General features: G+C 31.7%; 1 protein-coding gene across 1 annotated transcript; it reads right to left on the bottom strand.

Annotated features, from left to right (window-relative positions):
- Positions 1 to 6,849: 6,849 nt before the first annotated feature.
- On the bottom strand, positions 6,850 to 8,108 carry LOC126880211 (uncharacterized). Its single transcript, XM_050644003.1, has 2 exons — positions 7,733 to 8,108; positions 6,850 to 6,976 (listed from the first exon to the last, which is right to left on the bottom strand). The coding sequence occupies exons 1-2, from the start codon at positions 8,096 to 8,098 to the stop codon at positions 6,902 to 6,904; spliced, it is 441 nt and encodes a 146-aa protein (XP_050499960.1). The 5' UTR covers positions 8,099 to 8,108; the 3' UTR covers positions 6,850 to 6,901.
- Between the last annotated feature and the right edge of the window lie 16,940 nt (positions 8,109 to 25,048).

Genomic DNA, 25,048 nt, shown 5'->3' with positions numbered 1-25,048 from the left:
GAAATAAAATACAACAAAATATAGAGTAAGAAAACGATATATGAGATGAAGATTTGTAGAAAGTTTGTTCGTAATCAGATTATGTAAATTAAAGCATTGCCTACTAATAGGTAACTACATTATTTTGTTTACATTTTCCAAATAGATAGGTATTGAAACTATTAGGTATTTCCAACTGAAACATTTAGAATTACGTACCTGCGGCTAAAGAAGAATATCTTCAAAAATCACTCAAATCGGACAACAGGTTTAGGAAATATGAGTCATCAAAAATGTCCCATTTTTAAGGTGGTGCGTTAATTTTGATGCTTAGTGTATATCTGTGCAGCTCTGCGTGATGATGTATGTGGATCTGCAATAAAACTCTACATTACATATAAAGTTTTATTGTAATTTATAAAAGTTTTTGGTCTATCTGTTAGAATGCCATCTTTTACTTGTCCAGTTTCCTCAAAGCGCTTTATAATTTTTTGTACCCTCGCCTCAGGGATAGGAGAATTTGGGAAAGTATTGTTCAACAAGTTGGCTACTTCATTATAAGATCTTTTCAGTCGCCGTAGCCCCTCATCATTACAGTATTTCTCTCTTTTTCATTATAACAAACATCAAGCTATCGTTAGTTTTATGAATTAATGTCAAAATCATAGCATTCTGTATTTACTGAATTACTTTAAAACTATTTTTCTATGAACTATTACTTACAATCAACTTCTACATAAGAGTTTTAAGTAAATTTGATTGGACTATTAATCAAGGAAGGAGGAGCATAAAATGATTCTTCGCCTTATAGGTTTATTTCAATGTTGTAATAAATCTTGTGGCCACGTTCGCTGAAGTCTTCTGATTGTTGGTCCAATCTGGTAGAGATGTTCAATCAGTTCGTAGTTGTGGTTTCTTGTTCGAATTTCATTGGTCGCTGCCAACTGTATTTCATTTTTTACAAAGGGAATATTCAGATCATTGTGAATCGTGAAATTACTGACATTACTGCCAGTAATTGATCTAAGGACTTTCGATTGAAATCACTATATGGGTGTGATGTGCGTTAATTTAGCGCATCCTCAGAGATAGATACCGTACTTCCAAATTGGTTTCAATATGGATTTGTATAGAAGTAATTTGTTATTTAATGACAATTTCTCCTACAAAGGAGCCAGTACATTTGTGTGAACTTGAGATCCAACTGCTTGCGTTTCATTTGAATGTGTTTATTCCATGTTAGTCTTTGGTCGATATGCAATCCAAGGTGTGAGTGGAGAACAAATTTCCTGGCGGGAGGTAAATGTTGCTTGCACTGACTTTCTATCGTTGATTTTAATTCTCCATTGATTGTACCATTCTGCGAGTAGGTTTAGGTGGGTTTGGAGATAAGAAGAGGCATCTACTGGATTCTCACTAGTTGATAATGAAGCTACGCCATTTGCAAATGGATGCAATTGTAGTATTGTATGTTTCTAGTAAATCCGCTGTGAAAATCAGGAAAGGTAGTGGACCTTAAAGCTGCCTTGTGGGACTCCCGATTCCATGGTACAAATGGTGGATTCACCACTACCATGTCTAACGAAGAAGCTTCTATTAGATAGATATGATCTGAGTATGAGGTAGTAGTGACTCGATAAAGTATTTTTTAATTTAAAGAGCAGTCCATGGTGCCATACTCTATCGAAAGCCTAGGAGAATATTTTTTTTCTTTGCAATTTCATTAACTATCCTATGAACTTGTGTTGTCGAGTGGTTCTCACGAAAGCCAAATTGGTGAGTCGGGATATGTTCTAGCAGCGGATTGTTCTTCCTTTATTCTGCTTGGTAACAGCCTTTCCCGGGTAAACAATTTACCCGGGATGGGTAGTAGACTGATGGGTCGGTAGGAAGAGGGTTCTTGGGGGGCTTGTTAAGTTTTAGTATCATTTGGCACTGAGAAGTTTTATTAATTCGTTAATAAAACAATTATTAAAACTATGTATTTGGCACTGAGAAGTTTTATTTATTTAAGGCATTCGTGGAAAGATAAAATAGGGTTCTTCTCATAGGCTTTTTTCAGTGTGACGCAAGTGACAGAAAAAAAGGCACGTCCGTGATACATGCACTTGTATAACAGTTATTCCAGTTGTTGATAGATGGCGCTATAATCGAAAAAAAGATTTAGGTTTACCGATTTACTGATTATTTACCTATTACACATCTATACGACTATAATTTAAAGTTCTCCTCTTCTCAGTCTTTCAGTGTGTCATTAATGATGTAATATATGATTTTAGGAATGTAGATAATCATATCATAGCGTGACATTTTAATTAAAACTGACAGTGTTGTCAAAGTCGTAATCGTAATTTGGTATAAAAACAAATGAATTGTGTTTATTTCATTTATAAAAAGGTATGTTCTTTGATTTGTATAGTTTTATAAATTGTACAGATTATAGTCGTATAGATTATACATAAATAATTTTTTGTTCGATTATGGCGCCATCTATCAACATCGAGAATAAATGTTATAAATGAATTTAATCACGGACGTACCTTTTTTTCTGTCACTTCCAACTTAATGCGTTAGAAAGAAATCGAAAAACTGTGATGCACTGAAAGATGCCTATGAGAAGGAAATACTAAGTGTTGAACTCGTATTGAAGTGAATATTCCAATAATAATATAATATTCAAAGTATTACAAAATGTTTTAAGTAAGAGATAATCAGGCGTTTCCAGACGTTTGGGCCGCTTTGTATATGAAATATTTTTTGAATCATAACCTTTATTAAAAAAAACTTTTATGTTGCAAATATGACAAATACATCGAGTATATTTTTTTACATTTAGACAATTTGTATATATTTACACGTTAATTTATTGGTTGTAAAAATATTTATATATGTTTTGAACAGTTTACCGATTTTCTTCTAGTCATTTTTCGATTTGTTTTCTAATACGGAATATTGTGATATGTATGAAGATAATGTAATAACGATATTAATCTTAATACTTGTTTATTATAAAAAAATAACGCTTCTGTAATTGATATATAAGTATGCACATGTAGACAAAGCACTAAACTATATTAGTGAATTGATATTTATAGGTTAGCGATATTAAACTGCCCTGGTAGTGAAATATGAATGAACGCTGAAATCGTGACGTCACACAAAGTGGGTGTTGGGAATTACAAAAAACTAGTGAGAATGTGGGGCACTAATCAGTCTTGAGAGTTTTAGTGTAAACCGAGACGTAAATGAAGTCCATTAAAAATTTTATTGAGTTTATGATTCCTTAGATAGTTTTTTATCAGTAAAATATCTGATAGCAAACTGAAGGACCTACAAAAGTTTGGTAGTCTTTAAATAAAAATTATAGACAGTTATTAAAAAGTTAGAAAATCTTTGTTCTTGAATATATGTTACCTTAAAATGGGACACATTTTAAAAACGATCTTATGAAAAGGGTATTCTCGAGACAAACAAACTGGACATTATCGTAGTAGATTTGGTGTTTTTTTTTAAATAATTTAATATATAATTTTTTTGTCGTTGTGGGTCATTACATGGCACGTTTCAAGTATGTATATACTTGAATAACAATGGGATGTTGTATTTTCAGCTCTAGAGAAATATATGCAACCTCATCTTATACCAAAAATCCAGTTTTCAAATTTTATTGGGAATTTTTTTTTTTGGTTTTTTCCATCTTTTATCACCTTTAAACACTATTAAAATAAAACGGAGTCTTTAGTATGTCAAGAAATCTTTAGCTTCGCTGAATATAAGAAATACATCGTCTCATGTTATTTTAAAATTTTTCGAAAATATGATGTTTAATGATGTAGAAAGGTAATAAAGAAATAAATATAGTAAAGACACATGTTTGTTTTCGCACAAACAATTATTGTATGTGCTTCTTTGGTTTCTATTTTTTTTAACTATTTTCGTATTACCTAGTTATTAATTCCGGAAAAAAACTCAAAACCCTTGAAAAATATGTTTTTTGAAGTTTAAAAGTGTTTAGCCCCATTTTTGAATGTTCCACACTCTAAAGGAATAGGTAACTTCAAATTATATATAACCTATTAAAAAAAACTTGATCTATTTTGAAGTCTATAAATTGGGGAAATCCCAAAAACCTCTAAAACACTAGTTTTTTGTATTTTTGAAGATGGCGCACCTCACAGAAAAATCTGTAAAAAAATCAAAAATATGTGTATTTTGATTAAATACATATAGACCAGGGCGCATCTGTAAAAATATTAGTACATTTAGATGTTGAGAGGTGACTCATATTTTTTTGCAGAAATTGCTTGAAAATAACTCATATAATAATATTTGAGTTATCCTCCCACTCAAAAAGGTCTGGAACATTGTCTAAATAATCAAAATCTCAAAAAATTAAGGAAAATTTCGATTATTTTCTTCGTTTTTTGATTATAACTTTAAAAGTATTCACTTGCGAGAAAAGTTTTATTGACATAAAAGTTGCGTAACTACATTTCCTACAATATAGGATTAGTTAAAATTTTTAAAAATTGTCACCCTTGTTGCATAGCAATAATTGCGAAAAAAAAAACAAAAAAAAAGACAAGTATTTGCATTTTACGTTTTTCATCCATTTATGCTACACTTAGGACCTTCATATTTCACCCAGAAAAACTTTATGATATAATAAAACAATACTGTAAATTTAATTAAGATCGGTTAAATATATTTTGCAAAATAAATTTTGCAATCCAGCTTTCGCAAAAAAAATTCATTTTTTCAAAATGTTGCAGGACTGAAAATAAGGCAGACAGCAAGTTGAATTTTTTTTCTTACATATAGAAGAATATTGTACCTTTCATATGCAATTTGCAAAATTAAAATCGGTTAACTACCACGACGTCAGGATTTTTTTTAAATAAACATTAATTTTTGGTGCTAATCGCAGGACAGCGAATACGTTTGCTCTGATTGGGCATTCCAATGACCTTTGATAATAATTGGTACATTTTAATTTTTAGTACATTTCGATATAAATAAATAAATTTGTTTATTGCAAAATAAAAACATATACTCTGTCCTTTAAAATAACACTTTTTTAGCAAAAACTTTCTGTGTTCATATATTTTAACTTAGAGAATAAAAGTTTATTATTTTTAAACATATGCAATTGTTTAAACAATATTTCACAAACAATAATCAAATTAGTTTGATTTTTGTGGAATTAAAATATTAAAATACAACAAAATATAGAGTAAGAAAATAATATATTAGATAAAGATTGGAATAAATTTTGGTGGAAATCAACTTGTGTGAATCGAACACCACTGTCATGCGCGTAGCACCAAAAATTAATGATTATTTAAAAAAATTCCTGACGCCGTGGTAGTTAACCGATTTTAATTTTCCATGAAAGGTATGGTATTCTTATACATGTAAAAAAAATTCAACTTGCTATCTGCTTTATTTTCAGTCCTGTAACATTTTGAAAAAATGAATTTTTTTGCGAAAGCTGGATTGCAAAATGTATTGAGCAAAATCTGTTGAACCGAATTCAATGAAATTTACAGTATTATTTTATTATATCATAAAGTTTTTTTGGGTACAATATGAAGGTCCGAAGTGTAGCGCAAATAGTTGAAAAACGTGAAATGCGAATACCTGTTTTTTATGGTTTTTTCGCAATTATTGCTATTTTGCAACAAGGGTGACAATTTTTAAAATTTTTAACTAATCCTATATTGTACGAAATTTAATTACGCAACTTTTATGTTAGTGCAACTTTTCTCGGAAGTGAATACTTTTAAAGTTATAATCGAAAAACGAAGAAAAAAATCGAATTTTTCTTTCATTTTTGACATTTTGATTATTTAAACAATGTTCCGGACCTTTTTGAGTGGGAGAATAACTGAATTATTACTATAATATGAGTTAATTCCAAGCCATTTTGCAAAAAAATATGAGTCAGCGCTCAATGTCCATCTTAAAACAGATGCGCCCTGGACTAATAAAATAAAAAAAGAAATTAGACCCGCAGTCATCTCAAAAAGTTGATGCTTTTTTTGGAAAAAAAATCATTTTGAGGTTATGTACACTCATCTTACGGGTCTATAAAAAACTGACAAGTTTTGTAAAAGCGTAAACTATGCGTGTGAATTTTTAGAAATTTTTAAACTGATTACAACCCAGCAAAAAATCGAAAAAATTACGTTTTTGCTGGTAGAGGTACGTAGTGGCGGTCTTTAATTATTGTGCTGAGTCTTATTTTTGAACCGCATATAACGTAAAAACATGAAAAAAATTGAATTCTGGGAGTGAGAGTATTTGGCCTATACGCTGTGAGCTTCGCTGGTATTGCCAACTAGCAGATTACGAGTGCAACTTTTGCTGGAAATTTAATGAGAAAAGTATTGCGAATAATAGCAAATAATTGTTTCAAATTTATTATTTAATGCTTATCGTGTAATATTTACAATGTAAAGAAGTAATTAGATTTTTTGAAGACTTTGCTTATTATTTTGACGTGTTGACTGGCGAATATTAGTTTCCTTCTTTCCTACTTCTGATACTTTGACAATTAATTAATTATTATACATGATCATTAGGGTGGTCCTTATTTATAAGGAAAAAAATTTTTTTTCGAATTTTTTAGAAATTATTTGCCAGAATGTACCTTTATATAAGACATGAAAATATAACAAATTTCAGCTCAATCGGTTAATATTAACACGTGCCGCATCGACGCTAAAGTTGTGAGATTCAATGTAAGGCAGTTATTACCTATAAGAACGACAATGTACGCGTACGCTCGACTGTAAACATAAAATTACGCATTTTTTTTAAACTTTAGTATAAAAACATACTAATTAAAATGAAAACGTAAAATAAAGATATAGTTTATCCTAATACTATATTTTTTATTTATTGAAATGATACATCCACTTCAGATACATATTTTGGATTTAAGTAAGCCTCCTTTTGTGGCGACTGGGAACTCTCTCCGGTACTCCTGAACAACCTGAATAAAAAAAAATAATATTGAATGTGTTTTCTGAACCTAGCCTATATAATGTGTTCAAGAAAAAAATAACAAAAAATTAAATTTATCTACTCTACGTCATATTATGTATCAGTTTTTAGTTTGTGAAAACTGTCATTATAGATAGCAGTTCGTGAAGGATTTAAAGTGTGCGTGAAGTACCTGTGTATTTTAAATGGGACTAACTGCTAAGAAAAAAATAACAAAAAATTAAATTTATCTACTCTACGTCATATTATGTATCAGTTTTTAGTTTGTGAAAACTGTCATTATAGATAGCAGTTCGTGAAGGATTTAAAGTGTGCGTGAAGTACCTGTGTATTTTAAATGGGACTAACTTTTTCACACACTTTCAATGGGTTTTTCACACACTTTCATATAATCAAATATCCTTAACTTTCGCGTTGTCATGGTGATGACATAATGAGCAATAAATTACAACAAAAATTTTGACAGTTTTGTGGTTTGAAAGAAATTAGAATTTTTAAATGTCAAAGTTCTAAAAATTGTAAATAGAATTGAAATGAATTCCAGTGACGAAGAGTTACAGTTTTTTGATTTATTTATCGTAGAGTAGATAAAATATTGTATGAAACTGTGCGTGAAGTACTTTTTGCGAACTTACGCGATGTAGAGCACTCGCTATCGCTCGTACTCTAAGTATCGCGTGCGTTCGCAAAAAGCATACTTCACGAACTGTTTCATAAATAACTATTGTTTATACATACTACATACCTGTATCAAAAATTGTTTTTGATGTTCATTTTTCGTCATTTTTTCATTGTAATCCTCAATCAACTTGACTCCTCTTTCTGCAATATCATTTGTACATTTTAAGGTTGAAATGATATTTTTTCCTGTGCGATAATCCTCTCTGTTTTCCCAATTCAGCGGATCGTCCTGAAGAAATTCAACACAAATACCGAATCGTTTAAATAACTGAAGTGAATTGGCGGACAATAATTCAGTTGGTAGATCTTTTTGAACAAAATTTTGGACATCTCGGATTTGCAACGATAGTTTTTTCTCAATGACTTCTGTCTCTTCATTTTCTTCTTCTTTTTCATTCACAGTCTCTATGTTTTTACTTGCACATTCCATAATTTTTTGAGCCATTCTAAGTTTTTCAACTCTCTCAATTCTATCGTCAAATATTGCCATGGCAGCACACTCTTCACTTAGATACCATAAATGGTTTAAAAATTTTGTTATTGCAATGGTTGCAATGTTTTCATTAATATTTTTAAATATAACCAATTTTCTCAAAAAATATATATCATTTAGGGGAGCTCCTGTAGTATTCGTTGCTGAAAACCAGGCCTCTACATAACAGTATACAACGAAAACGCAAATTTCTGCATTCAGTTTGGAATTATCCTTTCTCATTTTCATTTGATCGCGAAATAAAAAAAGTTTTAAACAATAAATCGCTTTAGCCATCCATCTCGCTAAATGATATGCACCGGGGGCCCTAAAACTCACATTTGTTTTATCTCCCAAAAAAATGAGCGTCAATTGCAAAAACTCTTTGTAGTCATCACGTGGTTGCTCTTCTGCAAGTTTCTGTTTCACAAAATAAATAATTTCGGGCGCTACATCTTTCAGTGCATTATAAACGGCTTCATCGCTGGTATAATCTAAAAATTTCATTTTATCAATATTCTTCCAGTTTTCTTTAAGTGCTTTGAATTGAGCAATTTCAGGGCCGGATGTTACAATTGCTTTTGTCCTCGTGAATACACCAGCCAAAACGACCTCAAATATATGGTGTCGGCATGGAAGCCACAAAATATCTCGCCCTAACCTTTGTTGAAGCAGAACTGCAGCTCCTTTTATACGTCCAGTGTTTGATGCTGTAGTATCAAAACAAAAGGCTTGAATTTTTTCGGTTAAATTCCATTCATCAGTGATATGGAACACAGCAGAGCAAACTTCCGATCCTGCTGATGATGCAATTCCAGGTACTCCTAATAATTGTTCAAAATCTAAACCAACCGCGATCACAGGAAGCCGATCAATTTTCTCATTTTTTGTGATATCAGGCAATAATTTGGAATCCCAATGCACTTCAATAAAATTTGCATCATTTCCTACCGATTTTATTGATGAATATTTTATTTTCCGCAAAATCTCTCTATTTCTTTTGATAGACGATCTATTGAGAACAAACTCGGTGATATCTATATTAAGAGCTTCTAGGACGGCAGAAATAATATGCATTGCATCCCTGTCACTCACTTTACATTTGTCCAAGGCAGCGGCCAGGCGAGGTGTCATTAACGTCTTTCGTCCTCTCTTGTTTGAAGATGGACCCTGTTGAGATTCCGATATGAAATATATGTCATCTTCACTGTTGTCTTGATTTATCACTTTTTTCTGTGAATCTTCGTGTTCTTTATCTTCCATTTCAAAATGTCCAATCGAACAACTAGAATTTTCCAACAAATCTTCTTTTCTTTTCAACTCTGCAGCTGTGCGTTCTTCTTTCCGCTTTTCCTTACGTAATAATTTGATATCTACTCCCAACATACAACCTACTCTACCTTTCTCCCTTTGCTTAATTAAAAATTCTCTATCTTCGGCGATTTTAATCTCATTTAACGCATTTAAGGTGGCAATATCGAAAAGGTTGTCTAAAGCTTCTTTAAAATCATTTTCTTTTTCTCTCTGCCGTTCAGTATCTCTATTTTTAGATTTTTCTAAATTTCTGACATTATCGTACAAAGATTTTAATTTCAAAATACAGTTTGAACGGTTTTGAACTGGGATTCTTGCTTTTTTCCAAAAAACGACCACTTCATCAATAACTAAAGCACTGCTGTCATTAAGATTTAAATTTACCACTCTCATGTTATAAAAAAGTACACTCAAAACATCTCGTTTACATGGTAATTTACTACCGCAGATTTGATTTTTCATCACTCCAACTAGATAAATATTGTTCCGCAAAGTGGACATTTCAGCACTTTTATCAATTACTTATATAGCACGTCTTTTCTTATGCACTTCAAGTACGAAACTAAAACGAATGTAGCATTGAACAAATAATATGTAAAAACAAAATTGACTTGTCGAGACTTGTAGTCGCGCTTGTAGCGAATTCGAACGCACTTGGCGCCGACTCGTCGTAGCATGTTAGACAGTCAGATGCATGAAACTTCAAGGCCAATGCGGCACGTGTTAATATTATCGGATTGAGCTGAAATTTTGTATTTTTAATGTTTTGGTGTAACTGAACAAAATTACAAATAATTTTGAAAAAATATGAACTTTCGAAAATAAGGACCACCCTAATGATCATTAAATGTAAAAAACAAATTTTAATACTTATAATATTTAAAACGTAAGTATATTTAAAGTAAATATATATATATATATATATATATATATATATATATATATATATATATAAAGTAAAACTAATATTTTTTCCTATTAATGTTTTTAATTTCAATGTTTTAAATTAATCATTTTGACATTTATGTCAAATTTCCAACAGAAGTTCACCGACTTGTCACTACTGGCGCTCACGAACTTTTAAATACCCCCTCTACCTACGAGCTCACAGCGGATATTAATGGGGTACCCTTTTTTTTAATTTATCACTTTTCTTTAGAACTGTAGAAAATTGAAAATACTTAAAGTATTATTTGGTGATATTGCTTGGTTTAGCGTACATTTCAATTATGTCATTATCTGGGCCGTAACATAGCAATTCTTACAACTATATTAGTAATGTATTAAACAAATACCCGCAATTCAGTCGTTCAGTGTGGAGTTGTGATAGCATCTTAATGTTTAGTATTACCTTAAAATCGAATGTTTATGTTAAAATATATTTTACATAATAGGGAGTTTTAATACTATAGTATTTTTAAAGCCAAGTTCTTGTCAACTCAATCTTGTCATTTAAAGATTGTCACGCACTGGAAGCTATACTATAATATACAGGGTGTAACAAAAATACAGGTCATAAATTAAATCACATATTCTGGGACCAAAAATAGTTCGAATGAACCTAACTTACCTTAGTACAAATTAATGTGCACCTAAAAAAAGTTACAGCCCTTTGAAGTTACAAAATGAAAATCGATTTTTTCGAATATATCGAAAACTATTAGAGATTTTTTATTGAAAATGGACATGTTGCATTCTTATGGTTGGAGCATCTTAAAGAAAAATTATAGTAAAATTTGTGCACCCCATAAAAATTTTATGGGGGTTTTGTTCCCTTAAACCCCCCCAAACTTTTGTGTACGTCCCAATTAAATTACTATTGTTTCAACATTAGTTAAATTCAATATTTTTAAAGCTTTTTTTGCCTCTTAGTATTTTTTCGAAAAGGTAGTTTTTATCGAGTTCTTTTTTAATATGTTTACATAACAATTTTATGAGGGTTTTGTCCCTTTAAACCCCCCAATGTTTGTGTACGTTCCAATTAAACTATTACTGCAGTAATAGTTTAGTTAAACAGAGTGTTTTTAAAAAAATTTTGCCTCTGTATTTTTTCGAGAAGGCACATTTTATCGAGATGTGGCTTCTTTTTTAATATGGTTCAAAAAATACCTAAAAATGTATGTAAATCATAAATAAATTTTCATATTATTACCAAGTCTCCATAAACGTACTTAACCATATACAAATTGTGGTGGATTTGACAAATACGCAAAATATCTCGATATAAACTGACTTTTCGAAAAAGTACTAAGAGGCAAAAAAATTTTAAAAACAATGTGTTTAACTAATGGTACTACAATCATAATTTATTTGGAACGTACACAAAAGTTTGGGGGGGTTTAAAGGAACAAAACCCCATTAAGTTTTTCTGGGGTGTCCAAATTTCACTATAATTTTTTCTTTAGATGCTAGTGCTATAATAAACATGTCCATTTTCAATAAAAAATCTGTAATAGTTTTCGATATATTGGAAAAAATCGATTTTCATTTTGTAGCTTCAAAGGGCTGTAACTTTTTTTATGTGCACATTTGCACTAAGGTAAGTTGTGTTCAATCGAACTATTTTTGGTCCCAGAATATGTGAATAAATTTATGACCTGAATTTTTGTTACACCCTGTATATTATAGCTAAATAGTGACATAATATTTATAGTAAGTACATCCACAGATGATACCAGATATATTTCAGAATATGTAATAATAATATATGTTTAGTATCTCGTAAACAGAAATCAGTTAACAACTAGTTAAAAAATTCCTTCTGCGTTTTTGGTGTTCGTATAGAGTATAGAGTATAGAACTTAAATAGCCGAAACGAAATATGTCATAAATCATAAACAAACCGCACTTCGGTTTAGTAGTCTGAAGTGCGATATTTCTTAATATATGAGATATAATGTATATTATAGTATAGCTCCTCATGCGTGGCAAGCTTTATAGATGGCGCAGATATTCACGCTAAGTATTATATTAACAAATTAATATAATAAATATATGCTATGATTAATTTCTATAAATATTTTCTTCTTTTTATGATTTTACGTACATATAGTCTAAAAACTTGCATCAGAAAAATTTCTCAGAAAGTATTTTTTTATATGTATTGATGCAAACATTCGTTATTCTTTTACCAAGTCATTCATATATTTTTTTACATGTATAGGTTTTGAGTGGGGAAAAATAAAGAAAATAAAATAAGGTCCTGAAACTCAATGTATTAAAATTATTAGTTCTCTAAAAAATGAACTTATCAAAAAGAAAATAATAACAACAAAATGTTTAAAATATATTTATAACGCTCTCAAGCGACTTTCCTATTTTTTGCAAAACATTAATTGTTAATGTTTTTTCATATAGTGCAAATTTTAATCTGCTGACATATTTACTTAGACGTTATTAGGGTACTTTTTAGTATTCAAAACTTCCTACTAATTAGAGTGTGTCCTGTACCAGGATATTATTGTTTTAAATATTTTAGCAGTCCACAATGTCGGGTTTTCGCTAAATTTACACACTGAATCACTGTGTATCATTTAATATATTGGAATTTAATCAATTTCTATTATAATATGATATTAATATAAAAGAAATATATTTGTTAAAACCTTTATACTGCTAAATTTGCGTTCGTCCTCTCCCTTTGTCTCTTTTTATGTTACATAATTTGATCTTGAATTGGACGATTATTACTCACCTAAGCATAACAGTTTTATTTTTGTATAGATGTAATAATTGATTAACGACACAATATTCAATCAATATATTCTGAGATTAATTAATTTTTAAAAACATATTTGTGATGTATGTGGCACTGGTCCTTATTATGTTGATTTGAACATTCAGTGATCTTTTGTTTAGAGTTGAAAATATGGCGTATGTAGCTATAGGTACCCTTTTTTTAAACTAGGAGGAGTAATTCAAATTTACCGCGCCGTAATGCTTGGTTGTAACTGGTTCAACCTCAGGCAAGTTTACTCCACTGTTATGAAATTTTGACACTATTGGCATATCGTAGGTTAATTAAATTATATCGGCAATTTTTTGTGTTTTCTGGGTTATTCCTTTAATTATTAGATTTATAGCCTGGTTTTGTATAAAAACAGTTGTTTTTAGAACTCTTTAGCGACGTGTATTAGCATAATATAATATTTATAGATTACCTTCGAAGAACATGATCAACCAAAAAATATGTATTTGGTGATTCTTCTAGTGACATTATTGGTGGTCAATCTGTCTTTTGAGTTTACTCGTCCTAGATTAAGTACAGAGTATATATAACAGAGTATATATATATTAGGGATATAATATGTCGATTTAGCAGTATAAAATATATTTTATCGGAAAATTTGTACCCCAAGTATTTACTTTATTTTTTTTTTTGCTGCGGTTTAGTAAGTTTTATCTATCATATTCGATTGGTGCTTATAAAAAATGATATAAAATTGTTAATTTGTATTATTAATGTAACAATAGCTCAATAAACGAAAATGGAATATTATACATCACTTGTTTTATTTTAATAACATTATTATCGGGTGTAAGAGATTGGAGCTAGAGATCAGCCAACCAAGATAGAGTATAAAAGGTTCTCCTCAGCACGTAGCCAGGAAATGTGCTTGAGGGGGGTCCAAACACAACTCAAATTTTAGATCCATATACATATATGCAAATTTGAAAAAAAAAAACTATTTTAACCCTAGAATACTAATAATCATTAAATATACAACGCCGAATTATTTTTTGCGAAATTTCTCAACAACGCAAAATCCCATGAACTTTCAGCCACAGTTCTTTAGTAGGTAAACATTGGTGTATAAACGTCAGCTAAATTTTGGGCGGAAGTGTGTGAATTAGGTATCCTGTAGTAAATATTACGACGCTTTAGTGTTAACGATAGTAACATAAGCCGTCTATGTACGGGCGTAAAGATTGCTATGCTTTGCGATTCATTCTCCAAATACATGATTGATGACAGTCCCTAAACTTCAATACCGGAGGATTACCTCTTACAAATTTTTATACGAAGGAATTGACAAAATCGGTCCATGGCAGCAACCGCAACATTACCATGGATACTGTGTGTTTTTTAAGAAATGATAAACATAACTACTCTATCAATCGTATGTGATATACTGCCATAATTCGCACAAAACAAATAGGAAGCCAGTTTTCCACTCTCAGTTTTTGTTTGATTTGAGCAAAAGCCTTGCTGAGTCATAGATGCGCAAAAGATTAAACATATCAAATTTACGGTGCAATATTCGACAGAACATAAACGAAATTCTAACTATGCAATCAGTTTCTCAATCGAATAATCCTATCGAAAGAAAACGGGCAGTATGCTACTGCTACTTATGCCCTAGCCGGCGACAGGAAGAATGACGACAAACTTTTGTGTACAGTGTAAACGAGCAATCTGCGGACAAATATTTCTAAATTTAAAATATTTTAAACATGTAAAACTTACATTTTTTTCAAATTACTTTTACTAAGTGCAAGATAGAATGTACGGAATCGGAATGTAGAACGGAATCCTATATTTTGTTAGTAGTCACTAACATCATCAGTGACGCCAAAATGATATTAAAGCTACAATTGTGAAATTAGGTATTGAAAATTAGGGTAGGATATAACATCAACATATATGCGACAATCTCACCTTAGAAGTTGTTTTTAATACCTAATTTCACCATTGTATCTTTAATATCATTTTAGCATCCCTGACGATGTTAGTGACTACTACCGAAATATAGGATTCCATAGAAAAGAGTACACCTGGTCTTCTATAAAAAGTAAAAGAATTTGGAAATGCTGATAGAGTACTTTCGTTTTTGGTAAATCTGATGTTTAAATTGGATATAAGTTGATCCGTACACTGAATAAAAATAGAAATAATCCTAGTAAAAAATAATAATTTCGTTAACCTTTTCAAAACAATTATACCTAATACCTTGGGGATAAACTTGCTGCCTTGGTACCAAAGCCGAGACAGTTTTGGGAGGGGTCCGGACCCCATGGACCCCTCCCTTGGCTACGTGTGCTTGTCAAGGAGCTTTATTACTTCTACTGTAGTAAATGGTGGTTGAAGATCTTTTAACACAGCTCAAAAGAGTATGATTCCGTGCTTTGATATATGTATGTACAATCATGGGCGTCCACAAGGAGGGGCAGCTGCCCCCCCCCCCCTAGAGAGGACGAGGCGAGTGTAAAATTGGTGAATAAGCAATATAGAAAAATACAAAGTTGTAACTTAATCTTGATTTTGAATGCAATCACTCTGTTTCTACATTCTAGCTGGGACGAAAAAACGACATAAACTTAACAAAATTTTAATGAAAATTTGAAATCTGCTATTATTTGTTACAGTTGTCAATTGGTTTGAGATATTTTGATGAAGAAGCAGAAGAAATTCGTGAAGAATTTACAGGGTTTGTTCAGCTCGATGCTCTGAATGCACCAAGCATTGCAAAGGCAATTGATGATTTCCTGACAAATCATGAAGTTGATCCACTCAAATCTCGCACTACCAACCTTTTAGTAGAAACAGCGAGGACCAAGGAGGGTCAATAAATGTCCACACATAAATTAATCAAAAACGTGCATCTTTATTTAAACTAATTTAAAAATAACACTTTCATATTATTCTTAGACGTTAATGGAACAATTAAAAGATACGAATTTATAATTTACCCGGAGTCTTCGGCTTCAGTGGAATTCGCATCATCGTAGGATACAGAAACATTTTTGAGTTCTTGCTGTGTTTACCGCATACATACTTGCATTTTTAACAAACTATGGTTGTTTTTACCCACTTATAGGCCTTTTTTCTTTTAGATTTTACTAATTTGACACATGAATGATATCGTCCCATTCCATTTTGGGATGGTGTTGAAGGTATTCAAGGGGATTATTTGTAGTCCACTGTCAAGTTTTTATAAAAGTATGAGGAAATGAATTAAATTATAGAAATGCTAATTATAACATCTAATAGGGCAATAGTACGCCGACAACGACTAATTATTTGAGATTTTTAGGAACAAAGGTATTTAGATAATCAGATGTAATGCAATGTTGTGGATAATTTTTAACCCTCCTTGGTCCTTCTAGGGCAGGAAAAGTATACTTTCGGTAGAGGTAGGTGGAAAACATCTTATCAGTTACATTCTGCGGCATGCAAGTCAGGATTTATTGTTGCTGTCATTTTGATTGCAAAATATTCTGAATACCTAGAGCTTATAGTCAACCGCGTACAATCTGCGCAAACTAATGTTTTAAAGGTAGCGGAACACATTCGTCAAATCATGGATATTTTCAAAAAACACAGACAGAACGCAGAGAACGTAACAAATACTTTATTGCATGAAGCTAATAAGATAGCCGAAGAATGCGGTTTTGAATTATCTATCCTTAGAACTATAAATTAACTATAACTAAACTATAACTGGCTAAAGAATCCTGGCTAAAGAATCTACTGGAATGGTATAGCTGTAGCAACAACGAATTGTTTCGGTCAGCAGTTTCGAAAATACGTATAGCCCTGATGATCGCCAACCTTCGGAACGAAGATGGCATTTAAAGAAGAAAAAGAACTATAAACAAGCAACAGCATAATAGTAATCAAGCAGCTGATACGCCTAGTGAATACTTGAGGCGATCCATGATTCTTTCGTATCTGGATTTTATCGTATCTTCTCTAGAGACACGGTTTTCCGAAGAAAATACGCCAGCCTTCGCTCTATTATCAAACAAGAAAAAGTTTGTAGAGACAGTTTTACAAGAATTTACAATTGATCCGCGTAAATTGTTGTTTACATAATAGTGTTTAGGAACAGACAATTTATCTTGCTTCACAAATCGAAGGCTTATCCAGGAGGAAATAAAGTTGTTAAATTTGCATCACGTTTTTGTAAAAAGCATTAAAAAAGTTTTTAAATATTTAAGGCGTTGAATTTTGGCTTCAAAAACGTTATTTTCAAAACTTTTCTGAGAGAAGCCCCTTCCACCCCACCCCTCAGAGTGAAGACTCTCAATTTACGTCTATATTTATTATTGCTTATCTAAACAATATTTTTATTTCTCAAATCTGCCCCTCCCTAGTTTTGATCATGCGGACGCCCATGTGTACAATATCTAGTTATATTAGTTAGAATTATACACACCATACGAGGCAGAAAAATCAGTAACCAACGATACGTAGATGACACACTAATACTAGCAGCGAATGAAGTCAAAATGATTACCATAACCGAACGACTAAGCTGGATAAGCAAAGAATTCAAACTTGAGATCAACACTGGGAAAACAAAAGTAATCATCTCAAGGGGGACGGGGGATATCGTTTGAAAGTTTAACTTTTTTTATTGTAAATGAAACTCCAAAACTTCAATACTTTCTGAAAATTTCAGATTGATCGGACTAAAATTACCAGAGATACCATCTTGAATGTTCCCACCTTGGACTCGCTTTGCCGCGGTTTCGCTCCAGCAAGCTTGAGCGTACTGAGAAACGTTCAACGACTGTTCTCTTTTGTAGATTACTCCGCGATTCAAAAACATATTCCGGTGTGAATCACTTTAGATTTGACAGACAAAATTGTCAAAACTAAACGCGTTTTTCTCAAAACCGCTGTTTCAAAGTAAAGGAGTTTGTTGAACATTGTAACTCAAAAACATTATCTGTTGAACATTGTCTTTAGACATTTCGTGAGATAATGCTGTCGAGATATACAGCGTGTCTACTTTAAGTTGGAAACATATGGGAAACTTTTTTATTATTAATTTTACGAAAAAAAGTTATTCTTTATAAAAAGTTCTGCATGCCCCAAAACCTAAGATTCAATCATCAGATATCAAATTTTCTCAATATTATACGAGGTATGTAAAAAAATATGAATTTCGGTCAAGGGTAAAGTACCTTTATTTCTCTCAATATCGAAAATTCTCATGATAAAAAGTTGTTTGGAATTAAAAAATAAGATCAAATATGCAATTACATGCTTCTAATTAAAAAAAAAAATTTCTCAAATTTATTGATACGGATACCCAACATCGTTTTTAATTATTACAAATATGATAACTCGTTTATTATTCATTTTATGAAAAAAAGTTATTCTTCATAAAAAGCTTTGCATGGTCTAAAATCTAAGACACAACCATGATATATTAACTCTTATTAATTTTATACGAGGTGTGTCAAAAAATATGAAATTCGCTCAAGATTATAGCACCTTTATATTTCACAATATTTCAATTAGAAGGATGTATGGTCGCCTCGTATTTCCGTGAGACTGTGTAAAAATATAATGTATCTGTAATAAAAGCAAGCCATAAAAATGAAAGCAAAAGTACCCTACCAGGAGTAGTTATTAACTGCAAAACTATCAATGACTAAGATGTGTAAAATATAAAAGTTTTAAGGTTCTACATTCAGATGTTCCTGGTATGATATTTTAAAATATGGGCAATCACCCAGTTAAGTTTTCATCGAACTGTTGATCGGTCCACGTGGACAAAGAGCCACTCAAAAAATCGGATATTGCTGTTGTGACCAATCATAATGCGGTATCTTTTATCGGAAGAACTACTCACCCTTCGCTCAAGATATAACAATATTTGGTTGAGCGAAGCCATGCCATAAAATAGTTTACCACAAAGTGTCATCTTTCGGCTGATTGCAGCCGTCCAGTGGTGTGCACCAGGGACCCGGACCGTACCGCTAAAAACAGAAAACCGAACCGAAACCGATATTTTTTAGTGGACCAGAACCGAAACTGAACCCTTATTTGATATTAAATATAATTTTTGGAACCGAACCGTAACACTTAATTTTTCAAACGGTTTTATCGGTTTTTTTCGGTTTTGTTGTCTATAATATTGTTATTTTTGATTTTTTTTTATAAGTTAGTGCAAACAATTTTGCAGTGTTTTCCACTTTTGTTAATAAATAAAAAATACATTTCAAGATGTTTTATTATTTTTAAAATCAACTCAAAAACCATAAACAACAACTATGTTTTAATAATTTCTTCTTTTAATTCTGATCAACAAATGTTTCTGAAGTTGTTGAGGAAAATAATTTTTTTTGTATTTCAGAATATTGTCAAACATTTTATTTAACTAAATCGATGTCGCTTTAGCAAATTCTAAAATAATAATTTTTTTTTTATTTAAATTTATGTGTCTCGGCAGCAATGGCCATTGACACAAACAATATTGGTTATACAATAATTAATTACGATAAGGACTTAAAACTAATTAGGTATTATAACAGTTAATTTCTAAATTTTAAATAACATTACGTAAAAATTACGAAGAAAAAAAATTGGATATACAATCATTGGATACTATAGAGACGTACAACTAATTATAAAATTGCTTCGGTCTTCTTGGGATACTTCGGACGTTGTTTAGTCATAGTAGCAGTTGCATATGAACTAGTAAGATTACTAGAAAAATTGGGTCCAAACATGGTGTTGCTAACAGTGGGGGAACATTGATTTAAATTGTTACTCATGTAGTCAAAAGTAACTTGAATTTGTTTATATTAACGGTTTGGATGTCTGGAAATAAGTGATAACCTTGGATACATCACTGCAATACTGGTTGCCTAACCATTGGCGTCCGTTGGGACGGGATAGCAACAGTGAAAAACTATTGACAGTTTGACACTGAATGGGTTTAAATTGGAAGATTATTAAGTAAAACATCTCTTACTGACTGAAGTTACAGCTTGTTCTTGATGATTAACACGTAACACAATTGTTATTAGTCACTATTTGAGCGAAAACTAATTTTAATAACTAGTATTTACAGTAATAATTACAAATATCGGCACCAATTTACAGATCGATACATACACGTTCTGACGTTAGTTTGACAGACCAAATAATAAAATTAATCTATCCATTGTTAACTTTTGCACCTGATCAGTGGTCACTAATAATTGATAATCGGTGATAAATCTTTGTTATGTTGGTTGTGACGGAAAAATATAATTTTAATAATGTCAACAATTAATTATTAGATTATGTAGAATGTAATAGAATACAGAGATATAAATGAATTGAGCCATGCTCAAGCGGGCATTTTTGCAGTTACTTGAGCGAGCCAGAAAATCACACGGGGAGAAACCTTGTAAGTCCTATGTAAATGTACCCCTACCATATATTGGATCTTAATACAGGAGGATCCGAAAAAAAAATATACCCTTAGAAAAACTTAAATTGTCACATTAAGATAAGGTAAGTTAAGTACATACAGAACAGTGTATATTTCAAAAATCTGACGGTTTGAGGGGGCGCGTAAGAAAATGTGTGAGTCACAAAGCTTCACAAGAAAAAAGCGAATATGTTGAGAAATAAACGTTAGATCGAAAAACTAAAAATTACGTGTTCAATATTTTTCAAAAATATATCGAATGATACCAAACACGAACTCCCACGGAGAGGAGTGAGGGTAAATTTTAAATAGGAACCCCGCAATATTTTGCGAAATGAACATCAGATCGAAAAAGTACAAAATACACGTATCAAAATACACTGTCGGAAAAAATACATGTGCCGTTTTTGTGGTCTGACCGTTCCAAATTTTTAACCTGTTCCACAATTTAAACTTCCCCTGTTCCAGTGTTCCCATATTTTAAAGTTTGTCCAACTAGACATCCTTAAGATATTAACAAATTTTCAGCTTGCTATTAATCAACTTTTTTTTTCATACGCGGTATCCAGATACTAATAGATAAGCACCAGACTATTTAAAAGTATTACTAAGCTTTGTTTTTAAACCAAGAGGAGTACACTAAAAAGACATATTCACACCCAAGAAAGTCACTAGAAATATCACCAAACACATCTTCTTTTTTGGTTAATCATATCGGCGTTCGACGATTATCCATAGTATTATACTAATACGTCGCTAAAGAGTTACAATCTAAAGGTCGATAAAGGTATATCTATCAATGGAGAATTTTGGAACAACTTATGAGTTGCAGATGATACAGTAAAGGCCGGGACACACATATCTGCACCGAGCCCACACCGAGCATAGACAGCATGCCCAGCCTTGCTGTCTCTGCTCGGTGCGGGCGCGGTGCGGACACGGTGCTGGTTCGGTGCGGATATGTGTGTCCCGGCCTTAATAATAACGGATTAAGGCAATGATTTAGAATTTAGAGAACGTAATGCAACGCCTTAGTGAGCGCTGTCATGAGTACGGACTGAAGATTAATTTAAAGAAAACTAAATGCATGACCATGACTAAATTAGCACACGCAAACATCCAATTGACTATTGAAGATACTGTAATTGGACGGCGTTATGCAGAAAGCTACCAACCCTCAATATATCAAATATTGGGTTGGATGCATATTTGGACAACAAAATACGAGTTCTCCATTCTGTAAAAACCTACCACCTCTAGATTAATATATAACCTATAAAACTATAAAAATGCTAAGCCACATATTAAATTTATCTGATATTCTAATTTGCAGAAACCTACCAACCCACTTGGTAGCATTTTAATAAAGCGCCACTTGCATCCAAGTGGGTCGGTAGCTTTCTGCAAATATTGGGTTCTACAACTCTACAGTTATAATAACCTAACCTAATAATTTTATGTATTGTTTTGCGTGTGGTTTACTGGATTACCGGCTTGTTTAATGTGTTTTAGTAGTGGTCTAGATTGTCTAGATGTACAAGCAGGAAAAAACCAATCCCGTAAGCTTAATGTCATACAAGAACATATTCTACACGAAATTTAATTTGAAAATAAAGCCATTAAAAAAAGACACCTTCAATGTTTGCGATACTTTTAAAATGAAAATAGATAATGAACAGGATGAAGAAAAAAAAAAGAGTTCAAGCAGGAACATACGAAGCATTTTCAAGTTGCAGAGGACGCACAGAAAATGAGAAGAGGTGCTTTCAAGATAGCGACTGAACAAACAGATCAAGAGTGTTTAAGTTTTGACTTGGAAAAAACCCTACCGCTTCCCAGAATACCTACAGGCATCGTATTTTATAAGCGTCAGTTGTGGGTGTATAATGCAGGAATACACAGTTCTAAAGAAAATGGAGGATACACAAGAACTAAATTAACTCCAGAAAACCTCTTACGCTTTGGTGTGATTCTTGCGGTGGGCAAAATCGAAATATTAAGTTAATACTTATGCTTAAATCAATTTTGCATGGGACACGCACAAACCTAGAAAGCATTACCGTAAAATATCTCTGTTCTGGTCATAGTTTTTTGCCCAACGACACTGATTCCAGTGATATTGGGTCGGCTCTTAAACGACAGCAAATATTATATACCCCAAATGACTATATCGAGGTAATGCGTTCTTGTAGAAAGCAGAGACCATTGGTAGTAACCCAACTGCACGTCGAAGATTTTTTAGGCGTAATAAACATTGAGAAAAAAATTACTAATCGCAAAGTGACCGAAGATATAGAAAAAATTAATTGGTTGAAGATTAGGTCAATCAAAATAGAAAAGTCTGACCCATTTCGGCTAATGATACAACACGATTTTTCACAACCGTATCAAAATATTTCATCAAAAAATCTTCTCGGGGTAGAACTGCTAACGAAGAAATTTTTAGCGATTTAATACCACTGTGGCCTAACGGAACACCTATCGCTGAGGCGAAATTACAAAATTTAAAGGAAATGATACACCTTATTCCTACTGATGCATTGACTTTTTATCAAAATTTGCAGGGTGCCAATGTAACTGAAGATGTTGAGGATTTAGATTTTGAAGTGGATGAAGCAGATTAATATTAAAATGTATTAAATTAATACGTTAAATATTCATATCCTTAACTTTTCTGTAAATAAAAATTATTTTTTCTTACTTTACTGTTGTTTTAATTTAATATTGTTGGTATTAATTTCCCACTTTGCAAAATGCAGAAACCTACCAATCCACAAAAATTTGCCATTTCTCTTTTTAATTTACGATTAAAATATTTAAACATGTAGAAAATACCAAAATATTTATTCACAGTCAAAAAAAAGTTACAAAGTAGTAGCAACATATCCTACAGATTTTTTAAATCAATAAAAACTTTAAACTTGATTATCTCAGTTTGCCACTATTGAGGGTTGGTAGCTTTCTGCATAACGCCGTCCAATTGAGAGTGTGGATACTACAAATAATTAGGAACATGGATAACATCAAATGTGGACCAAAGCAAAGAAATTAGGGAGCGTTCAAGTACGTACGTAACGCGGTTTTTGAAGATTTTTGACCCCCTCCCCCTTCGTAACGCACCTTAATGGGGCGTTCACGTATTACGTAACGCAATTTTTGAAGATTTTTAACCCTCCCCCCTTACGTAATATTTGAACGGCCCCTTACGACACGTATTGAAATAGTACGTGCATCATTCATTAAACTTACAAAGTTGCTTTGTTATTAGGATATAAGGTTAGAACTACGCCTAAGGATGCTTCTGTGTTACGTGTTCTCTACTCTTCTTTATGGCTTGGAAGCGTGGACACTAACAAGTCCATCAATTAGTCAAAAGATTACAATAACATGAAAGTTATCAGAGATAAAACAGTAAGGTTTACTACTTATGAGCAGTTGTATTACTAAAACATATAAATTTGATCATACTTACTGTTTAATTTTATGTGATAATTAATGTTATTGACAATTTTTTATACAGGTATTATTATTTTACAATAAGATCTGTTCAGTCGAGTCGATTAGTGTTATCACTATGTACCTAGGTATATCACAGATGTTGATAACACCGATATTTTTTTATTTAAACTTTTTCGTAAAATAAAATATTTACTGATACCCACATAATTTGAGGAGATGCGATGATCTCATTTACAATTTACACTTAAAATCAAATGTTTGCAAAATAATAACTTTTATTAAATTTAAATTAGATATCTACGCTACTGTTCACTAAATTGTCACCCTGGTCACTCTTAACAGTGTTGCCATTTTGCTAGTATCTGGTCCGCTCTTGTTAGCGTAAATTTTCCAACGGAATCCCGTCTTTACCATAATTGCATATTGAAACATATTTTTTAATTCTAAACAACTTTTTTAATAACCGTTTTCAATATTGTGAAGAATAAAGGTACTTTACTCTTGAGCGAAATTCATATTTTTTGACATACCTCGTATAAAATTAATAAAATGTTATATGTTTTTTTCGAAAACGTAATAATAAAAGAGTTATCGTATGTGTAATAAATAAAAACGAAGTTAGTATCAATAAATTTGAGAAAAATTTGGAAAATATTTTTTTCCAATTAGAAGCATGTAATTGCATATTTGATCTTAGTTTTTATTTCCAAACAACTTTTCATAATAAGAATTTTCGATGTTGAGAGAAATGAAGGTACTTTACTCTTGAACTAAGTTCATATTTTTTGACATACCTCGTACAATATTGACAAAATTTGATATCTGATGATTGAATCTTAGGTTTTAGAGCATGCAGAACTTTTTATAAAGAATAACTTTTTTTCGTGAAATGAATAACAAAAAAGTTTCCCATATGTTTCCAACTTAAGTAGACACGCTGTATATGTTTTTATGCTTACTTTTTGTTTAACAATAATAA

Source organism: Diabrotica virgifera, chromosome 1, assembly GCF_917563875.1.
Source record: "Diabrotica virgifera virgifera chromosome 1, PGI_DIABVI_V3a".
Taxonomy (NCBI): domain Eukaryota; kingdom Metazoa; phylum Arthropoda; class Insecta; order Coleoptera; family Chrysomelidae; genus Diabrotica; species Diabrotica virgifera.
Note: the sequence above shows the minus strand (reverse complement) of the source record. Positions and strands in the feature narration are given on the sequence as shown.

Bases quoted from the DNA above. Each gene is read 5' to 3' on its own strand.
- LOC126880211 (XM_050644003.1), bottom strand. From the start codon at position 8,098: ATGGAATGTGCAAGTAAAAACATAGAGACTGTGAATGAAAAAGAAGAA. The intron at 6,977-7,732 runs GTATGTAGTATG...TTTTTTATTCAG, and splicing joins AAAAACAATTTTTGATACAG to GTTGTTCAGGAGTACCGGAG.